General features: G+C 35.4%; 1 protein-coding gene and 1 pseudogene across 1 annotated transcript; both read right to left on the bottom strand.

Annotated features, from left to right (window-relative positions):
- Positions 1-306: 306 nt before the first annotated feature.
- Positions 307-24,355, bottom strand: LOC149206339 (UDP-glucose 4-epimerase-like). Its single transcript, XM_089395410.1, has 7 exons — positions 23,744-24,355; positions 11,928-12,020; positions 5,411-5,550; positions 4,748-4,797; positions 4,181-4,316; positions 1,177-1,252; positions 307-756 (listed from the first exon to the last, which is right to left on the bottom strand). The coding sequence occupies exons 2-6, from the start codon at positions 12,013-12,015 to the stop codon at positions 1,241-1,243; spliced, it is 426 nt and encodes a 141-aa protein (XP_089251536.1). The 5' UTR covers positions 12,016-12,020; positions 23,744-24,355; the 3' UTR covers positions 307-756; positions 1,177-1,240.
- LOC149206340 (lysine-specific histone demethylase 1 homolog 3 pseudogene) lies at positions 12,034-15,326 on the bottom strand (annotated as a pseudogene).
- Positions 24,356-24,984: the final 629 nt, after the last annotated feature.

The following is a 24,984-nucleotide window of genomic DNA, read 5'->3' on the forward strand; positions in this document are numbered from 1 at the left end:
CTCTCTCTCTTTCTGCATTTGCCGCTTCAATGTTATTGGTCTGCTCTTTCTTCAACTCCTACTTCTTACCATCAATACTTAGTTCCTCTTCTGAAAATGAAAGAATATACAATGAAGAGTATAAGATATGAAAGAATATGAATGTTGGAATATAAACTAAAGTAGACTATAAAAGATTTAGAAGACATATACCTCAACATCAACTACGCCAACGCTACTTTTCCACATAAACGGAAGAAACTCAAACACGTTTTATTCAATTGGGTGATAGTAGCCACTATGTCGCCAGATGACCTACATAAACAAAGCAAATAAAGTGTCACCATAGAAAAGAACCCCTGAAAAATCTGCATCCAATAACAAAAATAATTATTTAAATTTTCCCATATATTAACTGATCATTGACAATACTAATATGTACTTGTAGCAGAAAAGGGCATATATTTATTGAAAATGTGAAATATAGGAAAAATGTCTTCTTAAGCTAATACCCTTAACATATTTAAATGTCAAAATATCAATGATATCAGACAACTAAATTTAAGGACTATATTAAAAAAAATGAAGGAATCAATACAAAAAAGTTATACAAGCCTTTTTTCCGGCATAGAAAAGATACATTGTCACTTAAAATAGTTTTGAGATCTCCTTATCATGTGATCTAAATTTATGGCAAAAATATCAATCATGAAGCTCGGGAAACTCAAACTAGTTTTATTCAATTGGGTGATAGTAGCCACTATGTTGCCAGATGACCTGCATAAACAAAGAAAATAAAACGTCACCATTAAAAAAACATCTGAAAATTTTGCATCCAATAACGAAAATGGCTATTTAAATTTTCCCATATATTAACGGATCATTGACAATACTAATATGTACTTGTAGCAAAAAAAGGCATAGATTTACTAAAAATGTGAAATATAGGCATAATGTCTTCTTAATCTAAGACCCTTAACATATTGAAATGTCAAAATATCAATGAATTCTTTATATTAGACAACTAAATTTAAGGACCATATTAAAAAAATGAAGGAATCAATACACAAAAGTTGTACAAGCCTTTTTTTTCGGCATAGAAAAGATACATTCACTTAAAACAATTTTGAGATCTCCTTATTATATGATCTAAATTTATGGAAAAAATATCAATCATGAAACTCAAGGGAAATTTACCTATGTCGCTTGCATTAAATAGCTTTGGAGCGCAGATGACCATCAACCAAGTCTACCACATGAATTAGTCTCGAACCTAATAGCATTGCAAGTACAGTAGAACAAAAATAAATAGTTGCAAATAGACAATCTAAAATGCATAAACAAATAAATGAGTGAGGAGTTAAAGTAGCATATTAAAGAGTTGACAATAGTCAAAAACATATGCAAGCTTCAAAAGAAATAGGTTCAAAGATCTATGACCTATAAAATGGTCTCTTAAAGTTGTCCAAGTATCAATGTTCAATAAGTAGCAAGTATTGCATAATCAATATGTTCTAATATATAATAGTCTCATAAATTATCCTAAGAGACTGACTCTGCTGCATACTAATATGACATTTTTGGAAAGCTCTTATTCTGCTAGTAATTTCATGTGTGTAGATTCAAAACCACAAATTTCTATGTTATCTAAAAAACAAATTGGCATCTCTATAAAAATTTATAATAGCATCAAATATTGAATATAGTATTCTATCCTACCATTGTGCCATCCTTTGTTGGGAAATCATTACCATAAATGTTCAACATTGGTTGCCTACCATAACCACTTGTTGGATGAAAGCCATGAGGTTATTTGGAATTCCCTTCGGATATTCACCAATCTGGCTACTTGGGTGAGCTCCAACTGGGTTGAAGTAGCTTAGTAAAATCATTCTCCACTCTAGATCTAACTTATAAATATCATGGGCTATATCTTCAAGGAAGAGTTGAAGAAACAGATGGAAAATTCGTTAATTTCTGTAGCTACATGGTCCATCTAACCACTAATAACGAAATTATTTTAAGCAAGAAAAATGTAAGAATCTACTTAGAAAATATTAATAGTTATTAAAATAGCAGTCGCACTCAACAACTAAAAAAATACAATATGGAGATATAACTATTGGTGCACACATCAAGTTGAACAACATATCTTAGTGCATCCATAGGGATTCATTGTAGAAAGTTGGAAGTATTCTACACAAGGAATCACCTTGGGTTGTCCATAAACTGTAGCTGATGATGAAAAAACCATTTGATAAACATATTTGAGTAAAACATGATTATGCTTCAAGTTAAATTACTAAAAATAATTTATGAAATTAACATCTAGTAGTGTCATAACTGAGCAACATTGATACCCATATCCTTGTATGCAATGGACATACTAAAATGGATCAAAATCATCCATAAATGAGCAGCAAACAACACCGATACGCATATCCTTGTATGCATACCAAAATGGATCACAATAATCCCCAACTATCTTACTCACTTGCATCAGCTTCAATGAAAACATTTTATATATTGATCTCAGAGCAACACTGAAGAGAGATGTTATCCTTCCTTATAATTTTCATTTTTTTCTCTATTGACCCATTTATTATGCCACTAGGGAGGAATTGGAAGCATCAAGATGATACACATCTTAATTAGAAAAAATAACAAAATATATTCTGAGATTCTATATCAAATTAAACACGAAACTTTCACACAATCAAAACAGATGACAAATTTGCTTAAAATTAGGAATTTTTGTGCTTGTATGCTATGAAACACAAGTATTTTGAAAATCCATACCATTACATATTTCATATATTTAATCATAGTGAATCAAGTATCACAAAAAATTATGCCATTTTAACCAAATGGATGACTTATTTAGATCTAGGTGAAACAATGTAAATTTTTGAAAATTTTGCTCAAGTCAAATTGGTTTTATAATGCCCTCTTTGAAAAATATTTGGGAACTGATTTATGTACTTGTAATAAATCAGATAGAATATCAAAATGATGATTTGATTAACTAAAATATCTCAAATAATTCCTTGATAACTCTACTATCATTTGAACTCGTGAATTAGCTTGAGCTGGCGCCACGAATAACCACCAGGATAACAAATTTATGAGCCACTACATTTTGTGGTTGCACAAGTTTATTAGTTATTTCAGAATTGTTTCTAAATTTGATCCAATTCTTACAATATAAGAAAGTATCTACTAAAAAATGAAGTTAAAAAAGAAATCAAGAAAATCAAGGATATTTCAAATCCACATACTTCATCCTTCAAGGAATCAGATATGAATAGAATGAAGAAATAGCCATGGGATCACCATTGTCATCAATGTCCACTAATATGTACATCAAGTACATTGAAAAGAAGGTATTAGAATCCCTCCCACTAAAACCAGATCAAAGGGACCAATTCATAGATGTATGAATATCGAATGCTCTCATGGAATGAAAATCATGAATGAATTTCTCAATCATCTCAACAACCAAAATGAAAGCATCAGATTCATGATGGAGGTGGAAAATAATAGGAGCATTCCCTTCATTGACGTTCTCATAAAAAATAATTAAGATGGATCCTTATTGGCTTATCCCATCAAGTTTACCAGAATAAAACCCATACCACTAGATACTTGCACGTAGATTCTCCTCATTATCCAGTGCAAAAACAAGTTGCAATCAACACTCTAGTAATGAGCCACTAGGCTCTTTGAAGATGATCATAGAGCAAGAACTACAACACTTGGAAAAGGTATTCAAAATAGATGGCTATAGTGAGAGACAATATAACAACACTCTCCTAAAGGCAAAGATGATCTCCAAAGAAGGCAGGAAGAAGAGAATGCAATATCAAAAATAACATTGCCTTACATTAGGCACTGACATAAAATCACAAAAACTATGAAAAGGGGTAGCGCAAAATTCACCATCTTCCCCCAAATACCATACCAGGAAAGTTAAACTATGTAAAAGGCCTAATCAATCCTAAAATGAAGAAAGGCATCCACACTATAACATGTTCTTTTGGAAAGATTTACATTGCAGAAATTGGTAGGTATATGCAAACTAAACTTAAGGAGCACTATGCTAATATCATTTGATAACTCTACTATAATGCCTCTACATTGGCACAATTCTATAATATACACAATTATAAATATCATTAACAGTGGCAAGGTTTAGAATTACCTTTCTGCAACCATGTTTGGCCATAATCTCATATAGGTTTGAGGTGCCAACTAGATTGTTCTTATAATAATGTAATGGAATTGCTACACTTTCACCAACATCCTTCAATCCAGCAAAATGTATCACGACATCAAATCTACACCATGACAAAGCAAAGATTCTAATTAGATTAAATAATTTACTACTCGTAAGGGTTCTGGTGCAACAAATGGAAGGATAGTACACAAATTCAAGAACAGAGAACCAGTCACCAACAACTCAACCATCGGAATAAGTAGTCTAAAGCTAGATAATATTTGACAGTCTGCAACTATCTCTAATTTATATATGGTGCTAATCAACATACTAAATTGTAGATGACAAAACACAAATTATGACCTAAGCAATCTTGAAACAAAATATAGCTATAGATGTCAAAAAAAAGGCATACAAATGGAATATGTAAAGGAATGATTCATAACATTTTATACCCAATAAAAACATCAAAATAACAACAATAAACATATAAAATTTGATTTAGTATTTAGAATGCAGAATGTAACATGCATAACCAAATATACTACTTACTTGGCCAATGAAAAAACCTTACTTATATCCTCTTTGTTGCAAATATCTCCCTGCAATCATAAGAACAGTTCACTTTGATTATTCTTGTCATTTATAGTACCATTTTTTCTATCATTACACCCTAACCATAGTTTAATATATATTCAAAGATATAAGTGACTCTTCTAAGAAAACAGAATACAACTAATTTACAAAGGAGACATCACTGTTGCAAATGACATGCAAATTGAAGACTTGTTTTCCATGATGATGGATGTAATGTCCTCTCGAAATATCAGACATTTTACAAAATTTACACAGTTCAATATCCAGAATTCAAGCATCATGGTTTTTTGTTGAAATCAATGCAATCCAAAGGAGGTGAAAGGTACAACTAGTTAAAATGATCTATCTAAAAAATGAATCTTCCCAAAAACCACAGTAATACAAGCCTTAACAATTTAAGAGTAAGTATATATTTTAAGAAAATATGAAAGATAGGTCAGATCATCTAAGGACTTATGCTCTGTCACAATGCTTACCAATTTGTTTTGTTGAAGTTAAAATTTCCTCAAATTTCAAAGCCTGCAACTGATATCATAGTGTTTTATAGGAATTCATTCTTTTAACATGACTTTTTTGGGTTATATAAAAGTAAATTAAAATAAAATAAAAATTTGATACCTTCACCTGCCATACATTCTTGTCAATGCTCCCAATACATTCTCTCTTGTTTTTGCTGCGAAATCGACTGTAATTTGTGTCCCTAAACACCAATGGAAGCTGAAAATTTGTTCCTGAAGCAATACAGTCTGTGCCTTTTCCTGAAGAAATGCAGTTTGTTCCTATGCTTAAAATACATGTCGTTGTTCAAAACCTAGAGATTTGAACAATTCCCTATATATGTGCTTAAACCTAAATCAACCTGTCAGAACAATGATCTATGTGGCACTAGAAAAAACTACTGCAACACTATAACTCCACAAAATAAACAACTTCAAATTATAATTCTTAGAAATCTCTACCAAATTTTGGGAAAAGGACCATTTCCTCCTACACTAATAAAACCTAACATTGAATCGTTCAAAGAATTCGTTTCCCTATACTAGCTAGAGAGAGAGAATAATAGAGTACAATGAATGTGCCATTATTGGTTCAATTCATATCTAAGGAAAATTATCAGGACTTGTCATAATTAAATATTTATTACCAACCAATCCTCAACCCGAGGTTAACTACTTCCTTCACTTGTCATCCCTGAGTCAGAGTTTTATCCATGGCATATTCAAACAATGGCTCACTATATTATTCTTATTACCGGGGCCACACGAATATCATTACCATAGAAAGAGGATCCACATGTCGATTTTGTTGTTTCTTTTTCAATCTATGAGCATGACACCCTCAAATCTAAAACACTTTAAACCCCAACCATGGAGTTGTTGTAGTAATAATGTTATCCATCCACCCACGTTACACACAAAAACTTGTAGGTTCAACGCACTCAATCCAATGGAGATGGTAGCTTCTAGCTTTTGAAAGAAAACAACATCCATCTACATGAATACATAATACATAGATGTTTTTTAAAGAGATGGTAGTTTCCAGCTTCCGGAAGAAAATAATATTCATTTATCTAAATATATAGATGGTTTTTAAAGAAAATAAATAGCTAGTTGTGTAGATCTAGCTCTAGTTGTTTGGTGAAAAATCTCTTTTCCAACTGTATAGATTCAAGTATCTGTAATCCATTTTCCGACAGTATATATTCAAGTATCCGTGAACAATCCCTTTTCCAACGATATAGATTCAAGTATCCAGAAACCCTTTCCCCAACTGCAGAGTTCCAGTCTCCAAAAACATGTGATATTAGATATTTGACATCTGATATTATCATCACAATTGTCATCTAAAAGATGTTAGAGATGATGTCTGAAACTAAATTTAAGGAGACAATTTTTATGGGTGTCTACTATAATTTAGTTGTAGGATTGTGCCTATGTGTCCTTTTTAGAGGATTAAAAATTTGGGATTGAACCATGCCAAGGTACTTGGATTTCAGATCTTTTTCCAATGATTCATGCAGTAAAACATGAATCGAAATTTTTCATTTGGATTTTACAGATGGATTCACAAATAATAAATCTGTAGAGTATACGGATCAAGTTGTTTCAATCCTTGAAATTCTCACTGGATTCCAATAAAAAATATGTCAGTAAGCCCTTCCATGGCAAAAAAACAGTGTGATGTGGGCATTAATGATGGGTAAATTCCAGGTTTGCCACTGGAAAGTCATAATCTTACAGAGATTTTTGGTTTTGTGTAAATGCAGAAAACCATAGGCCTATGAAATTTAGAGTGCCCGCACTGCAATACATGTATGCATGGGATTTTTACACGATAGGATTTGGGGTCCAATCCTATGGAGCTTGCTTACATTGAATTGCATGCCCTATATTTGAACACTTGGCTACACCACCTCAGTGAAAAATATCTACATTCCTTCGGTTGGAACTTGAAAGCATTTAACTTCAATGAAATCCTTTTCTGGAATACTTTCTGACACAACTGGCTCAAGGTTTATCCATTTTTCTACTGGTCTGTGAATAGACATAGAGAGGATGGATGAGGCTGAGCAGTGCATGGAAAATATCCTGGTCGTAATGATTCTGGATAGGAAGTTGAGTCACATGAAAAAAGAAGCTGAGTTAATATGAAAACTTGACCCAAAATGAAATCCAGTAAATGGGTATGATTTACTAGTGGCATTTGAAAAGGAAATAATAGGATCTGAAGAGAATGATATATGCCCTTTATATGTATATCACCACTAAAAAAATTAGGACTAGGTAATGAACTCCAATTAGACTGAGATGCAGATGCAAATGTAGTGATAACTTGATGATCTATCATGTCATTAAAATGCAAAGGTATTGTAAATGACTGAAAGGCATCTCTAGTAGAAAAATAAGATGATGAATTGAATAGCTCGACCTTCATTCTCAGGTCAGCTATAGGCTGGGAAGATGAGCTGAAATTCTGAGGCAAAAATTCAACTCCACCATCATCAAAAGTGGGCCCATCATTCAAGTCAAAATCTCTCAAAACACATGAAGCTCCAAGGGACGATACACTGGTGTCAGCCTTCAAAGTCAATCCAAAATGTTCAGCACTGATACCAAGAGGAATTTTGATCAGTTCATTCTCCCCACTATCATCAATGTGATTCAATTCTAAATATGAATTCAAAGGACTACAAGGCCTGGTATGAGCAAAAGGTTCAACGATTGAAGATATAAATATTTTCTGCTCATATCTCTGCATCCAAATCTTATTGATGGTTCACATATTTGAGAAGATAAATGTGTTGTTATTACCCCATCTTCATATTTTTTCTCATAAGCCACATTAAGATCAATATATAATGAATCTCTATTTCCTTTTCCAATTGAATTAAATGCATCAGAATATGAAATTGGTATTTTGGAGATAGGATGTTGAAGATCAATTATTTTTCTAGTATCTACTGGTCGAAAAGCACTTGTTGCTCCAGATCCTTTCTAGCCTAGTTCTCCTATGATTTTCACTGGATTTATTGAAGGAATGAAAGGTCCCTTTGACCTAGCAACCACTACAATTGGTGTTGCTAAGATAGTGCACGATACAGTAAGGGGAACAGAAGCACTTGTGTAAGGCACAATTGATAAATGAGATGCTAATGTGGATAGTGTTGCGTCATAATGACCTGCTTCATCCAGTTCAATAGATTCATTTAATTCAAAAGCAAGTATTTATAATGAATCATTGCTTTCATCATACTTTGCTAGAGGGATGGTTGTTGCCATAATTTTGTCAAAAGAATGCAATTCATCTCACCATGCACTATGTACTATTGTTTTCAAACAAAATTCTTGATGTTCTACAAATGTTGAAGATACAACTATAATGCTTTGTGGACCTTCATAACCAATATTAGAAGATACCTTTGAAAGCTCATTATGTTTGATTTGAACTTTCCTTTCAATGTCACAAATATCAATAACAATACAAGATCCCTTCTTTGTAGTAACTTTTTTCTTGTCATAACTAGTAGTGTTATAGACATTTTTGTGCCCTACAACTCCAAGCATGAAATGTCCATAAACCAAGGGCTCCTAAGTCCCTAAAAGTGTTGTTCTAACCCCTAAAGGAACAAGGTCAACAGATTACAGCTTCTCCCAGAAGTTCTCCACCAGAAACTGCTCAAAATTGGTCAAAACAGGATCATTGCAGCTGCTCCACTGGCTAGGTGCGTTGCATCTCACCCAAATGCACTGTGAGGGTGCGTTGCATTTCAAAACTCCCTTCTGTAGGGTGCGATGGGTGAGAAATGACAAATGACAGTGTTATTCCGCGAGGTGGAGAGGCAATGGAAGCTTCCAAAATCTTCTCCTGTGACACTTGCCTCACTGAATTCGACCAAGGATGAGTAAGAGGCCCTCAGTCTCCAAGTGGAAGCAAGAACTGACAGAGAGAAGACACTAATCAAATCACAAGCTGACTCATCCTCCTTACACATATCTATATATGGATCCCTCATCCCAGAGATCCAGAGGCTGGAATTTTGCATATTGTAAGGAATTGTTGTTGGTTTCTAGAGACAAAACATCAGATTGTTGGGTGATTTATGCTTTGTTTGAGGTGAAGAGGGGCTTCTTTGCTGGGAGGTTGATGCTGGGTCGGAACCACTGGTTGTAACTCCTCCTGGATCTTTTCTTGTTTATCAATAAAAACTATTTGAGTTCTCCTCCATGCTTTTGTATCATTGATGCTAGTTACATTTCTATGGTTAACTTAAATATGATCCTAAGTTGTTTATGAATATAGATCCATGTCTTTGTATAGTGCTCTGCTTCTATGATCTTACAGGTACTTTGTGAAGCTGGGCATGCAAGGGAGCAGGTAGCTGGAGACCATCAAAGAAGAGAGGGATTGGATCAAAGGATTAGCGCAAGACATAGGTTGGTTCTTTCTATTCCTCTCTATCTATAATTCATAAAGGAAATACAAAAGTAGTTTTTCTCTGTTTGTTTCTAAGGTAGCTGTCACACCTTAGTGGGATAGAGTAGTTCTAAATAGACACTTTTCCCTGTAACAAGTAGTCACACGGATTCCTTTATTTGCTACTTCTCTAGATGCCACAGTCTGCTCTGGTTCCATGCACTCTCTTTTTTCAATTAGAGTTTCTTGAGTTTCCTGACTTATATGTGATGCTCCTGGAAACAAGAAGATGTTAATTACCTTTGTGTTCACCCTTTCCTTGGTCTTCATGTTCAATTCCATAGGTAGAATCGTATTCCTTGGCATCAAGCCCGTCATTACTTTTATTTTGTTGATAAGACAAACTTATATCCTCTACATCTTTATCAGGCAACTTATTATATCCAAGCTGCTTGTCATGGCCCTCTTCTTTTTCCAACCGTGTTTGCCACTTGATGTGTAATTTGCACAAAATCGTTTTTAGAAAGGCCTGCATGATAATTATTTGGCTCCCTAACATCAGAATCAGAGGCCCCTATGCATGGAACATATCCTTCACTTGGATTTTGTTGGTTTTCATTTCCAACCTATTTTTCCTTTTCCAAGCAGTGTTCACTAATTCCTTGGTTATCTCCTTGTACACTAATGCCCTTGAAATGTACCTTTTCTTCTTGTAAATTAATTGCATCCTGTATTTGGTCTCCACCAAGTACCTCTTGTCTGTCTCTTCTCTCTAGTTCAGATTGTTTTTCACAGTTGAATCCAATCCATCTTTTCCTTTGATGTACAGTTATTCAACATCATAATAGAACTCATCCCTTGGTTGTTCCCCACCCTTGTTTGAACATGAGTGCTCTTGTATTCTGTCTTCAATAAGGCCCTTTATACCATCCCCTACCATAGCAACATTTACAGTTTCCAAATCCCTCATAGAGGAATTCAAAGCATCCTCCTTTTTACCAGTAAATTCCAAATTTTGAAATGTATCCAAGTTAGTTCTAGAAGCATCTCGATGATCCATGGAATAGTGATCATTCTTTTCTTTCTTCATATTCAACACATTTTGACCTACTACATCATCACTCCGAGGTGAATTGAGTTTGGATCCATAACCTGATAAACCATCCTGGCCTAAATTCTCTCATGTTCTCATGAAAGTTGTTACAGAATTGCCTACGACATTTGCATTCTCATCTTTTGATATTTCAGTCACAACTATGCTTGCCAGTAAATTCATACGGCGTTGATGGATAGAGAATCCTTCACTGGTACCTTCTGAGTTCTCACTAGGTTCACAATATTTTCTTCTTTCTATCTCAACAGTCCCCTCTACCAAGTCTTCCTTTCGCTTTTCCCTTTCACCAAGGTCTGAAGACAGAATTTGAGCTGTATTGCACATTTCCAACATTTTTTCACTATTTTCACCATTAATGCTACACTTCACTCCTAAATAGGTATAGAACTTATGGATTTGGTTTTATTTCTCTAGAAATCCTCTGTATTAACCTTTGGAGAGGAATTACCATCAAAAAGAACATTCAGTTCTTTTATCTTCCCATAGTGCACATCCTGTTTTTCTTTCTTTCCAGGAGAAAGCCCATGGTTCCTAGGAATTGCTTTATCTACATTCAATCCACAATTTACACTTCTAGTAGGGCTTCAGGATGGGTTAGGAAGTCTTTGTATCAAGTATCAACCTCTGAATGTTATCCCCTTGGGCAATATTTATTCCCTTGTCACATAATTTTCCAGAGTGTGATTCTTTCTCACCTGATGCATTTCTACTACGTGACTATGCTTTCCCAATCATGGATTCTTCGTGGCTCCCTAATAGAAGTGAACTCTGGACACTTTTGATTGAAATCTTACATGGTGAACTACAAAAGAGGACTTATTACTAACTAAACATACCATATAACTCTGAGTATCTTGTTTTTTGAACTGGACTAGAAACTTTTGCAAATATATAATGAATCAAATACAAAATTTCCTCTTAACTGTAAAATCAAGCAGCAAATTCCCTTTTTTATTTATCAAAAAAGCATTGTTGGAACGTGAAGAAATTTATCTATTCCTTTAAAACATTAAAGGGATATAGGATCAACTATATCATTAAAACAATAGCATAAGGAAAAAAAGTAAAAAATAATGACAAGATGTGGTGAAGTTTCAGTGTCTTTACCAGATTGTTGTACTGCAATCATATCAGCTGAAGCAATCAGTAGCAACCATACATAGTGGCACAAGAGTTGTGTCCCATCTTTGCCCATGGAATCTTGTTTGCCCCATGCAAAAGGAAAAAATAGATATTCCCTTAGTCCACTATAACATAAAGTTGCGTTCTTCACCCATGTTTCTTTCTAATATTTTTCAACAACACCTTTAATGTCATTTTCAAATCAAGAACTAAATACAATTACAATTGTATTAAAGTTTGAATTGTTTAGGATGTAGAAGTACTCAAATATAGAGTAAAAGAGTACTAATTGAAAACAAAATTATAATAATAAGGTGCATGAGGCTTCATTACACTTTTAAACTTGAAGAATATAGAGATAATAAATCAAAAGTTCCTAAATTCCCAAACCATGCCAGTTTAATATAAGCTATCAACTCAATTAGAAAATTGGAAAATTCTGGAGAGGGAATGAGAGAAATTTAAAGCCACATGAAAATATCCATCCAACACTTCCCTCTGGGTTGATTAGAGGAAAATAGATGCATAACAAATTCTAAAGAGACACACAATTTATTTATCTATACATAATGGAATGCCACTGATGAAATTTGAAATAAATTCATAGTATTACAATATCCTTGCAAAATGAAATGACAAGGTAGTCCTTGATAATTGATTTCAAATCCATTAGATGAACTTCCAATTTTTTTAAGAAAATGCATTTAGCATACCAGGATCCATATGTTGTGAAAGCCAAGCCTTTCTTTTGTTCCAGCAAAAGCCTTCATAGTAGCAACAGTTAGCTACAACATCTACTTTGCTAAACATAGACACCCAGTTGTTGTCTTTGCGTTTCCAAACATGTCTTGAAGTAAAGGATATTTTCTAAAAGGATTTTGTTCCCCATTAAGAGATCATTTTCAAAGAACACTGGAAAGATCTCCTACATCAATCCTTATAACCATGTCCCTCAATTCACTTCTTTTACTATCAGACTGCCATTGTACAACAACCATAGCCTCAGCCTCTGTCATGGAATCCTCCATGTTTTCTAGAATGTCAATGCTTCAGACAGATTCTCAAATACCACTCATCAGTGCACCACTAACAGTATCAAGATGCTCTTTACAGGTTTCCTCCCCAGCAAAGAATAAACAATTTTCTACAGGCCTACCCAAAACATCGTAGTCCTCTCCAGAAGCACCAAAGACAACATAAGAATAAGAACACCTATTGAATCGTCCACCACCTCACTGTGTAGAAACAAATTCAATGGGTTTTGGTATAGTAGTTTCTCCAAACAACTTTCAGAGGATCATGACTGCATGTTTAACATGATCGGAGGTTTCTAAATCCTGGCCATCTATTGCAACCTTTCCAACAACAATAGCAATCAGAACTAGTGCACCAACTCTTTTCTTCAGATTCCAAAACATAAAACATCATCCCCATAACTCTGTTCTCTTTGCAGTTGCCCCAAAATAATCCACACTCTCATCCAACAGGAATCCCATAACTACCTTGTTCAAGACAACAAATCCAAGTTGTTTAATGGAGGCTAATTTCCAATCTGGAAAATCTAGTGAAAACTCTTTTGTATTTGCTTTCAAGCAGCTAAGGGGTACAGTTATTAGAACTACATCACCAACAACTCCTAATTATTCTCAGTGCAAACTTTGACCTCTCTCTCTATTCCACCTTTTGACTTTGGGTCCTTTTGTAGAGTATGAAATCTCTGTTACAACATGACCTAGCTGAATATTAAGACCTTCAGTTAATGCCTCCATAATAGTGCTATAACCTCCTTTAATCATACAATGAGCTCCTCCAAAACCTCCGTAAGTATCATCATGATTCCAGTAAGGGAGTGAAACCCAACTAATTTTCGCTGCACAGCCATACTACAAATTAGCAAAATTCCAATCCATAACTCATCTCTCAAGTGGATTGAGGCTCTGCTATTCCATGTTGGAATTGTCAGATAAATTTAGTTTATTAGGTTGAGATTCCATGTTAATTCCATTTTCCATACCTGCAACTATTAAAACGTTACTTTCAGAAACTGCCTTTATGCGAGAATCAACTGTTGCACTCAATGCCTCTAAGTCTCCCGCTGAGGAATCCTAAATTGTGCTTTGACAGTCAGAATTGTTAAGAAGACCTTTACTGCTTGCCAACACTGAACCAGTTGAACTTGATCGAGCGATGCATCACTTTTTTTAGAGAATGTTCTAACCCGTCATCCAGAGAAATGTGCATTGCTACATCTCCATTTTGAGCAATAAGAATCACCATATCATCAAGTGGTACGTTATACTCTGCTTCAAGTGCCTCATCTAAGGTGGCTGGAACTTTTGACCAGTCACATAATCATATAGAGGGAAGTAACTATTTAGCACTGTCAACTCTAGGCCAAGTTGTGTACAAAGCAATGCAGATGGATCTAGTTTTCTTTCTGTTGTCACATCTACCTCGATACTAGTAATAATGCTAACACCTAGATCCATCGGCACTCAGAGTGCTGAAAAATCTATATAAACTCTTCCACCTACCCTATCTCATGCTTCCAAAACAATTACATGACAATTTAGCCACTGTAAATGCCTAGCAACTGCTAGCTCAGAAGGCCCTGCACCAATAATAATTATCCTTTTCCAACTTTCTGAAATAGAATTTCCATCATTGGCCTGTGATGATGCATTTCACATGGATTCTTGTTTATCAATTTGTCAGTCCAATTGCAAATCATGCTTACGAAGATTATGCAAAACGTTTGCTCTGTCAATATCACTAAACTCATCTTCACCATAAGAATTTTTTATCTGGTCCAAAGCATAATGAACTTTGAGTAATGGATCCACTTCAATTTTTACTCCATGATCCTTTCCTAAAAAAACTTCATTTTCAGTCTCAGCCAGAAATGTCTCTTGTTCCTAGCTTATCATCTTTGTGGGCAACAACAGATTCAATTTCCACCTCATTTTTCACAACAGAGCTTCTTACAGCCTCCACAGTTAAATTCCCTGTTGTATTGGGTACAACCACTGGGGATCTGTCTATTTTCATAAGAGAAATACCACATTCTTCATAATCCATTTTATCTGATTCTGTTGACCAAGAGCAGTTCTCTGGAAGTTTGTTTCTCTTCACATATTCCACATTAAGCAACATTGTCTGGTTTTCACCTTCTACCTAAATTTGATTCTTCCCACCTGAAAGGTTTTCCTCATAATCCTTAATCTGACCAAGAATGAAAGCAACCTCCTCTTCTCCATCAATCCCTGTGTCGCCACAATTTTTTGTCTATATACTCTCTTTTGAAAGCTTCAGCTTTGGCTCAAAATCATCTTTTGTTTTTGGTTTTTTCACTGCAACACCAACATTTATATACCCCCGCAGTAATAATCATGCACATTGTGAGCCAAAAAATCTCTTCTAATTAGATTTAATTTTTTTAAGGTTATAATAGATGCATGGAAATACATTAATGACTACCAAAGATGCAACTCCTTTGAAACAAGACAAATGCAGTAGGTTTATCAAGAATTTTATCATAAATCAAAGAAGAAAATAATTTTTCAAATAACTAATAAGGATCTAATTTGCAAACCTTGAATGGAAGAGGTTTTCTGAGAGTATTTCTTCAGGCTATGAGACAACAAAATGCTGACCTAAGTGCACCTTCTACAGCCTTGTAGAGTGGATTCATAGGCAGAGTTTTGAGACAATTCTGGGCATTCACACATTTATGATTGGGTTTGGATTTTCGATAGCATTTCAGACTCCTTTTTTTTCTGAGCACGTATGAGATTGATACGCTAGTTATCTATGCTCTGCGGCCTATCTCAGTGACTGAAGGCACAGATATATGCACATCGAGCTCCAACAATCAAACAAAAATTTGGGTAAAGGTGGTTGACTGATCTGTGGCTGAAGCAAGCTTTTGAAGCTTATTTCTTAAGGCCAATCTAAGAATTGGAGGCTAAATTGTGATGCCCTAACCAGACTCCCACCAAACAGGGCACAAAAAATGGTATCATTTTGAATGTTCTTAAGGACATTTGGAAGGCAGATCTGTGAGACTTCTTGGCATGATTTTGAGGTTAAATTCCTGGCATAATTCTGAGGATAAGTCCTTTGTTGAGCTCTTGTAAAAAGCATGGTATATTGGAAAGTTGTTGCAAAAAAATACCATAGATCCAAGCTCTTCTTTTGACTTACAAATCTGAGACAGTTTCTGTGACAAAACTTGGCACTGTCTAACCAAAGATCTGAGTGAATTTTGTGTGCATAGTTCAAGCTTATTCTAAGTCAAACATTTGTGGCAGTCTCGGTACACTAATTGTTCTTTGCTCGACATTTTCATGGAATTTGTTCATATTTTTTTAAGCATATTTTGCAAACTAATTCAGGCCCAAAGTCTTTTCTGAAGTGAAGCCATGAAGAACTTCTGCGCAAGCTGCAGTTTCTGCCTCTTATTTCTTGATGATTAAGCTCTACAATTTGGCAACTATCTGCATCCTTTCTTGAGGCTACCTGTGTAAAATTTGTTCTGCAAAACTACATGTTCTAGAGGTATGCTATCTGATATTAATGATTGTATTTGAAGGACTGATAAAGGTCATGAACCTGTAACTTTAAGATTTCCTGGCATTGATCTAATGATGAATTTATGGGTCACCTTGGAAGCAAGATTGAGATTGTGATTGTGTGAACAATCGTCCTTCTTTTGGCATGTCTGTGCAAAGTTGAAGTTGACAGTGAATCAACAATTACAGTCCATTTGTGATAAACCAACTAAGTATCCCTATGCAATAAATTTTTCTGATATGTGTCATGAATCAACAAGGACCACTATGTTAAAGAAGAGAGAAGCAAAGTTAATGTCCTTAGGGTTTGCAAATGTATTTGAATAAGACCAAGAGCAAGCAGATACAGGCAGAGGCAACAGACAACAGCAAATAAAGGCAGAAGCAATCCTGGACCTCACTGTACATGTAAAGTTGGGCTTTGGTCATTGTTGTAGCTGTTAATTGCTTCCAAAAGAGCGGAGACAACATGATTTGTGTATGTTGTAAACACAAGGTCTATGTTTGGGTGATGTATAGTTCTTGTATTGAATGGTTGATGCCATATGGTTAAGAAAGGGTGTCTTACCATTATTACTAATTCCATGTGAAGCAGAGAATGTAAGTGTTTATGTTGTTTTGTCATAAGAATTGCTACAGGGATGTATGGCTGATGTTGTGTCTGTAGTTGTTGATTTGATGAGTGAAAAACATGATTGGCATGTTCTTGAGTTTGTTGGTAGTGGAGGAAGAATTGTTAAATCATAAGATTTGTATTCTTCTCAGAAGATTAACAATCTTGAAGATCAAGGCTCAACTTGCAACATTTTGAAGCTTCCTGAAATCTAAAAGTTAGAAAACATTAGTGTGATAAGATCTGTGGACTGACATAAGGTTTGCGTACTCCAAATTGAAGAAGTAATTCTAACACTGTGCAGTAATATTTCGGCCTCAAATTACAACAGTCTAGGTATGTTTCTGAAGTCATCCCTGAGATTTTGTGTTACTTATAGCAGTAAGAATTTATCTGGAGAGTATATATTGCTACTACTCTGAATTAGTTTTGAATCTTGATTATATATATCATCATTGGAAGCTTGTTGTAGTCTAAGCATTATAAGCTAGATTCTGAAGATTACATAACTCTTTTAGCACACTAAGAGACTCGAATGTGAAATCTGGAATCAGAAATATGACTTTAAAGGAAAGTACGCTATGGACAATAAAGAACTGAAACTTGTGTATGTATACCTGAGATACACTATGCATTGCAGCACGTAGGAGGAATGGTAGTATCTTATGTAGTTCCTTCAGACACTCATATAGAAGTCCGTCCAAGATTCTTAATTAACTAACCTAGAGAAAATCATTGTGATGATGTACAAGAGAAACAATGATTTCTAGAGCTTGATCCCTCCTTGAAAGGAGCACTGAACCCCTCGCTGCTAACAAAATTGTCTAATCTTTATTATATCTGAATTGTTGCACTATACGTAAGTGAAAAAGTGGTTGGTCAATCACTCCGAAGAAAGAAGGTTTGATTGAAGATCTGTGTGCCTCAACATTAATGACCAGTGGTTGGGTTCCTTGCATAAATACACTATTGCTATTGAGCTGTCATTATTATGTCTGATAGAGCTTATATATATTGTCAAGTTAGTATTTTGGTGAAGCCAGGGTTGTATCATTGATGTGCTACCATCTAGATGCAGAGAAGTTTATGGTGACAGAATTACAACAGTGAATTTGAATACAATAAATGACCCAAGCATTATGTAGTCCATCTAGAGTACGAAGATATTCAGATCAGTGACAATAAGGGCTATGAATCAGGATTGTTTAAAACATGTTGGCTCACTCAGATTTGTAGTAGTCAGTTCAAAAGCATCAGAGCAGAATTCATAGAAAATCTCTTGATGTCTTTACATAATTGGAAGTTCATGTATAATTCTGCTAAATCCATTGATTTACTGTTGAATGGTTATAGCATGTGTGAAAGAGTGATAGGGCAAGTTTTGTTGATATAGTTGCAACAAGCCGAGGAACAGACACAGAACAGACTAATGAAGAACCAACTGAAGTAAGACTCCAGAGGGAGCTCTGACAGAATAACTTGATGAATTTTCTTGGCAAAGATGACTCTAATGATGCCTTGATGACTGTGGCTCATGAACAAGGGTCTATAGCAGAAAAAGGGCAGGTTACAAGTGGCTCAATGATTGTGTTTTTAGAGGGAATTATAACCCTCTCATTTGTTAATATAAGAGGGAGTAAGATAAGTCGTGTATGAATATATGATGTTGGATGGAGCTATTAATGATTTGGTCAGCAAAATCATCACGCAGATATGGTCATGATTTTCAGAAAGTAGCATGGCTCTATCCTATATATAAAAGGATCATTGGTTAAGATTGAATATTGAGCTCTGGGAGCTCCTAGGGGCTTGGGGTACTTTTTGAGCTATGAGAGACCAGAGTGTGAGTGGTTCACTGATGCGTTGTGTATAGTGTGAGTGGTTCACCTTCCCTTGTGATACCCCATGGTGGCTGACATGTGTGTACGGTGAGTGGTTCACCTTCCCCTACGATTGCAGACACATGTATGTAGGGTGAGTGGTTCACCTTCCGCTATTGTTGATGACATATGCATAGGATGAGTGGTTGACCTTCTCGTATCGCATATGAGGAGGATGAGGGGCTCACCTTCTCCTGTGGATACCCCAATGAGAGATGCATATAGGCATTTGTTGACAATTCAATGGGATGTGGTTCATCCTTTCCCCATGATTGATTGTTGTGATGTGTGATTGTAGGATGTGGTTCATCCTTTCCCTACGTGTGATTGTGATTGTAGGATGTGGTTCATCATTTCCCTACGTGTGATTGTATTGTAGGATGTGGTTCGCCCTTTCCCTATGTATGGTTGTGAGCAGGATGCGATACATTCTTTCCCTGCTATTGATGCAGTATCATCCTACCCATGTAGTCTAGGACACATGGGAAGTACCTCTCATCTGGCCAATGAGTTGGAAAAGTGGTTAGGGACCATAGCACTACCAATGGATGCATCGGGTACTGTCATACTCCCTATGACTAGGATGCATGGTGTTGTTCAACTTGATCCAGGATCAAGTCTGATTAAGGATTTACCTCTGGATTGACTTTTGTCAATAGAGAGTGGTAAAGTCTTGTGAGTCACTCTCAATCAATTCTTTTTCATTATTACATCAGTGTTAAGCAGAGAAAAGCAGAGCAGAGACGGGATTCAGAGATGGTTCATGGTGTCAGGATGGTTTTATGATCAGTGACAGTGGTTGATGGTTTGACAGGTGGAATTCTCCCTAGTTGAGAGGGAGTGTTAAAATTGGAAACTAGGGTGAAATTCCACTTTGGTCTACTCTTTTGAAGAAGATTATTGTGGAATTAAATTCCTCTTTTCAAGAGGTCCAAAATCGACCTTAAGATCACCAAATTTGGATAGGGAAAAATATGTATTTACTTAAAAGAAATTCTACAAGTCATGACCTTATTAAGGCGGGAAAAATGAAATTTGAAATTCAAATTTGCCTCCAAAATGTTAAGGTCGGCTTCACCTCCATAAGTATAAATTGTTATATATATAGGTGTCCTCCATTCTCATTATACATATCTTAGAGACATCAAAAGGCTTCTGAGGTAGCTGAGTTCTTGAAGGAGAACACAGTGCTTGTTGTTTAGGGTCTCTCTTCTCAGGTAGGGCTGAGAATTTCCAGAAGGGCAACCGCAGACTTTGCGGGAATTTATGGAATTTTTGTGTAGGTTAAATTTGTCCTTGCAAGATCCAATTATAGAGAAGAAAGGCCGGTTGTATTCATGTACTTCTCCTAGGTTAGTTTGTGGACGTTTTGAGACTGCTCTTCAGATCTACCCCTCTAGGGAAGCTGCAGGTCTACATCATCACAGTCAAGGGGACCGAGACTACTATCATGGGCCCAGATCAACCCTAAGGGTCGGCAATGGTCTTCTTCATGCATGTCAGTGGAAGTCGCAGTAGAAAAGAGGGTCTTTGGATCAAATGAATGAAATTAGAGTGGACAGTAAGCAACCCTAACCAGATTACAATTGACTGAATATTGGTATTACAATTTGAGCCCTACACTTGTTTAAGATATTGAATCTTCAAATGGTCAAAGTCATTTTGACTTTGGATTATTGTACTCTCTCTCTCTGTTGAACATTCGATATTAATAATAGGAAGAATTGACATAGGGTTTTCCCCATCTTGTGGTTTTTCCCTGGCTTGAGCCATATCCTTGTGTACTCTTGTCTTGGCTTGTCTTTTGCATCTATCTCTTATGTTCTTTGTTTAGTCACTATAATTTTGATAATGTTTCATGAGATTTCTAATGGCTATAAAATAGACTAACAAATGAGCTTATATGAAATTTTGAAGTGACTGTCCTAAGCTAAGAACATGTTATCTAAATTAAAAAAAAAAAATCAGGCTTTTCAAAGTTTGAATGTCTTGAGAAAAACCTGTGCTAATGAACGATCTGCACAACAATAAAAAAATAAAATCCATACGAATTCTTGAAGGCCAATTGTGAGGAAAATATTAGGCATTTTGCATGCACCACTGACCCATGCCATTTGAATGAAATTGCAATCCGACCTGTGTAAATATACACCGACTGTAAACAGATGGAGAGTTATTGCAATGATATAGGCTTTTCCAGACTTCTAGGAAGCACAATTAGAATTTCACAAGAGCCCAAATGGAGTTCTTGGAGACAATTCAGGTAACATAGAAAGAGAAAGGAAACCAAAAGGCCAAATTTAGGTACTCAGAGTAAACCCCGCCCACTTCTAATGTGCGTACATGCTGTCATCAAAGAGCGCAGAGGTGTCTATTGTATCTGCAATGAAAAAACCTCTACATTAATCCATCAAAAACCGTTTTGATTACTTTTTGAACATGCCCATTATGTGCCATAATTATTAATTTTCTCTTAACTATTAACTATTAATCCAATTCCATCCGATGGTGTAGACTGGTACAGAGTGGCAGTTAAGGGAGTTTTTCTCAAAGGGAACGCCTTATGGCATAAATATTCTTCACAAGCTAAAACACCAAGCTAGTGAAGAATATCTCCTGCGCTGTCATAGCTCAACAGACTCAAGACTCTTATTTTACGAAGGTAAAGTGGTCAATCCTTTTTCAGTGTTGAACAATAGAGTGATTTTCCAGAACAATCACCAAGCGTTGGAGATGTTTCTTCAAGTTAAGCATAGATCAAGAGTCCATTGTTTTGCTAATCAAAGGAAAGTGCTAAAACCCCACAAAAAATAGACAGAAGAAGAAAATAAAAACAATATGAAAAGAAAAATCTCCTGCTGTGGTCAAAACAAAATTGAAGTAGAGTGTTGAGCAGAACAAAATCCAAATACTTTGAGAAGGTGAACTCTAGTGTGTAGAAAGCTTCAGTTCAAAGTAGTTGTAAGTGAAGGAGATAGTCGATGAAAGAAGCAAAGTATTTTCAGGGAAGAAGGTAGAATCTAACAACTTAAGGATGGTGTAGAGTATCCAGTTAAGGCAGGATAAAGTTTTCAGAGACCATGAGAAGTCTCATAGAGCATGAGATAAACAATAATTCCATTTCTACTTTGATTTGGTCAATATATGTAGATAGTTACCCAATACTCATCATATTTATGATTTGTCTTATATATATGCTATAAAAAATGAAAAAATCAGTAACACTTATGTACAATGAGAAAAGTGATAGCTCTGTGGCTAGGGTTGGAGTGGATCTCAAATAAATGTGGTAGAATCAGATTTCTACAGTGCCAATAGGCCTCGTGCCTATGCCCTAACCATCTCCATTGTTGTTCTCCACTTAAGTAAGCATTTACAAGGCTGATTAATATTCTTCACAAGCTAAGGAACTAATCTAGTGAAGAATACCTCCTAAGCTACCATATCTCAATAGATTCAAGACTCTTATTTAACGAAGGTAAAATGGTTAATCATTTTTTAGTTTTGAACAATAGAGTGATTTTCCAGAAGAATCACCAAGCGTTGAAGATGTTTCTCCAAGTGAAGCATAGATCAGGAGTCCACTATTTTGCTAATCAAAGGAAAGTGCTAAAACCCCCCAAAAAATAGACAGCAGAAGAAAATCAAAACAATATGAAAAGAAAATATCCTATGCAAAGTGGATTCTTTTCTTCTCTGTGGTCAGAATAAAATTGAAGTAGAATGTTGAGTTGAAAAAAATCCAGGCAACTTGATAAGGTGAAGTGAAATGTGTAGAAAGCTTCAATTTGAAGTAGCTATAAGTGAAGGAGATAGAGTCAGTGAAGGAAGCAAAGTATTGTGAGGGGAGAAGGAATAATTTAATAGCTTAAGGATGGTGTAGAGTATCCAGTTAAGGGAGAATAGAGTTTTCAAAACAAAATCCAAGTCCTGACTCTGATGCATGTTAGAAGCGAACTAAAAACATAGACTCATTTAATGCATGAGTTTACAATGTGCAAGAGAGAAATAATGCATATGTGGAAGAACATTCAGATGGAAAAAATTATGTAATACATTTCCACTTAGCAGAAATTGTGAGAAGTCTCAGAGAGAATGAGATAAACAATAATTCCATTTCTACTTTGATTTGGTCAATATATGCAGATGGTTACCAAATACTCGTCATATTTCTGATTTCTCTTATATATATGCTATAAAAGATGAAAAAAATCGTTAACACTTATGTACAATGACAAAACTGGTAAAATCATATTTCTGCAAGGCCAATAGGCCTACTTCCTGTGGCCTAACCATCTCCATGCTCACTCTCCATTGCAACCCTATTTTTCCCACCCCTCGAATGCAAAAAAGTTTGAGGACAAGGTCGACTTCACTGAGGATCCACTTGAAGGTTGCAACATCTAGTGTATCCCACTAAAGCCCTCACCATCTACAAAAACTACTAGCACATCAAATCATGATGACAGTATGACACTCTTGAAAATCCTAGCGAACAACGCAAATGAGGTTTGGGGGGTTTAGAAAGGACATATAATCCTTGACTATCGTTCCTTCACATGTCATGATTATTGGCACTCCTAACAAGATGGCGATTTCCTTGGAAATCAAATAGACTCTCCTCACCCCGAAATTTTTTAGGAAGTTACACCTCTTGTTGAAACCACTCCATTATAAAACAACTACTATGATACAAAATATTGTTAAAAGAAAAAATGTCAGATGTGAAAAACAAACCTTTGTTTCATCTAGCAAGTTCCCTTCATCCTTGTACAAAAATCCACAGTGCATGAGAGCACAAGAATTCTGGGGATCAAGCGCAATAACTTCAGCAAAGCATTAAAATGCCTTCAGAATGAGACCTTGCATTTGGACACATTTTCATCGATATTGGTAGGCTTTGTTTCTAGAATAATTCCATAGAGACCAAGTGCATTTGAAAATTTAATCGTCGATCACATTATATTGGCATAATACAACGCATCCTTTCCTTGAAACCTTCGAAGTGATGAGGACGAAGGGGAGGAGGTAGGAAATGGCCTATTCGAGTTCTCGTTGTCGCCTACAAAATCTCCCTGCACCATTCCAGCATTCAGTATTTGAGACTGAGGAGATTGAGTGACATGAGGTTTTTTCGATGCCATAACTGGACCCATTCCACTCATCAATGCCCTTAGTTTTCCATGCTGCTCCACTTCACAACGTTACTCCGTCAAAATAAAAATAAAAATGCCAAAGGTTACAGACTTATTTCAGAAAGCTAGTCATATCGTAACCCGCCATTAAACCAAGCTTTGGGATGATAAGCTTTACATTAGGGTAGTGCAAGACAAATTCTTGATGGCTACTTGTCCTGAAAGGCAAAACAACAAAAGTCTTAAATTCCCACCAAATTAATAAATGCGTGGAGGGAAATATAAAAGGAGTTTTCCACCAAATTAATATATGCGTGGAGGGAAATATATAAGGAGTTTTAAATGTTAAAGCTCCCACTAAATTAATTAATAAATAAAAAACTTAATGATCACTAAAAGAGGTAAAAATAAGGAACGATAAAACACAGGGTAACAACGAGGGATTTTTTACCTCTTCACCAAAGCCAAATGCTAATAGAAAAAAAGGACCACTCCCTATGTTCAAGATGTTAATATAAAAAAATGATCACTTCTTATGTTCAAGTCTTTATTGCATATTGATATACATCTCTTCTCATTCTATGTCTATGTATACTCATATATTTAATTATGAAAAACTAAATTATAGTGAAAATGTGGTAATGGTGATAATTGTCGAGAAGAAATAAATATATATATATATGACAAGGATATTGACCATGTTAATATGTGTTAAAATTAATGTTGTTATTAAAATGATGGGTAATTTCTATGTTGGTTTAGTACTGTTTTGCTTTATTTTTTAATATTTGAATATATGACTTTTTAAAGTCAATATTAGTCAGTAGAATGTTGAAGCTCAAC

This window comes from Pinus tabuliformis, chromosome 1_2, assembly GCF_031772625.1.
Source record: "Pinus tabuliformis cultivar Carrire ecotype Pingquan chromosome 1_2, CPIR1, whole genome shotgun sequence".
Taxonomy (NCBI): Eukaryota; Viridiplantae; Streptophyta; class Pinopsida; order Pinales; family Pinaceae; genus Pinus; species Pinus tabuliformis.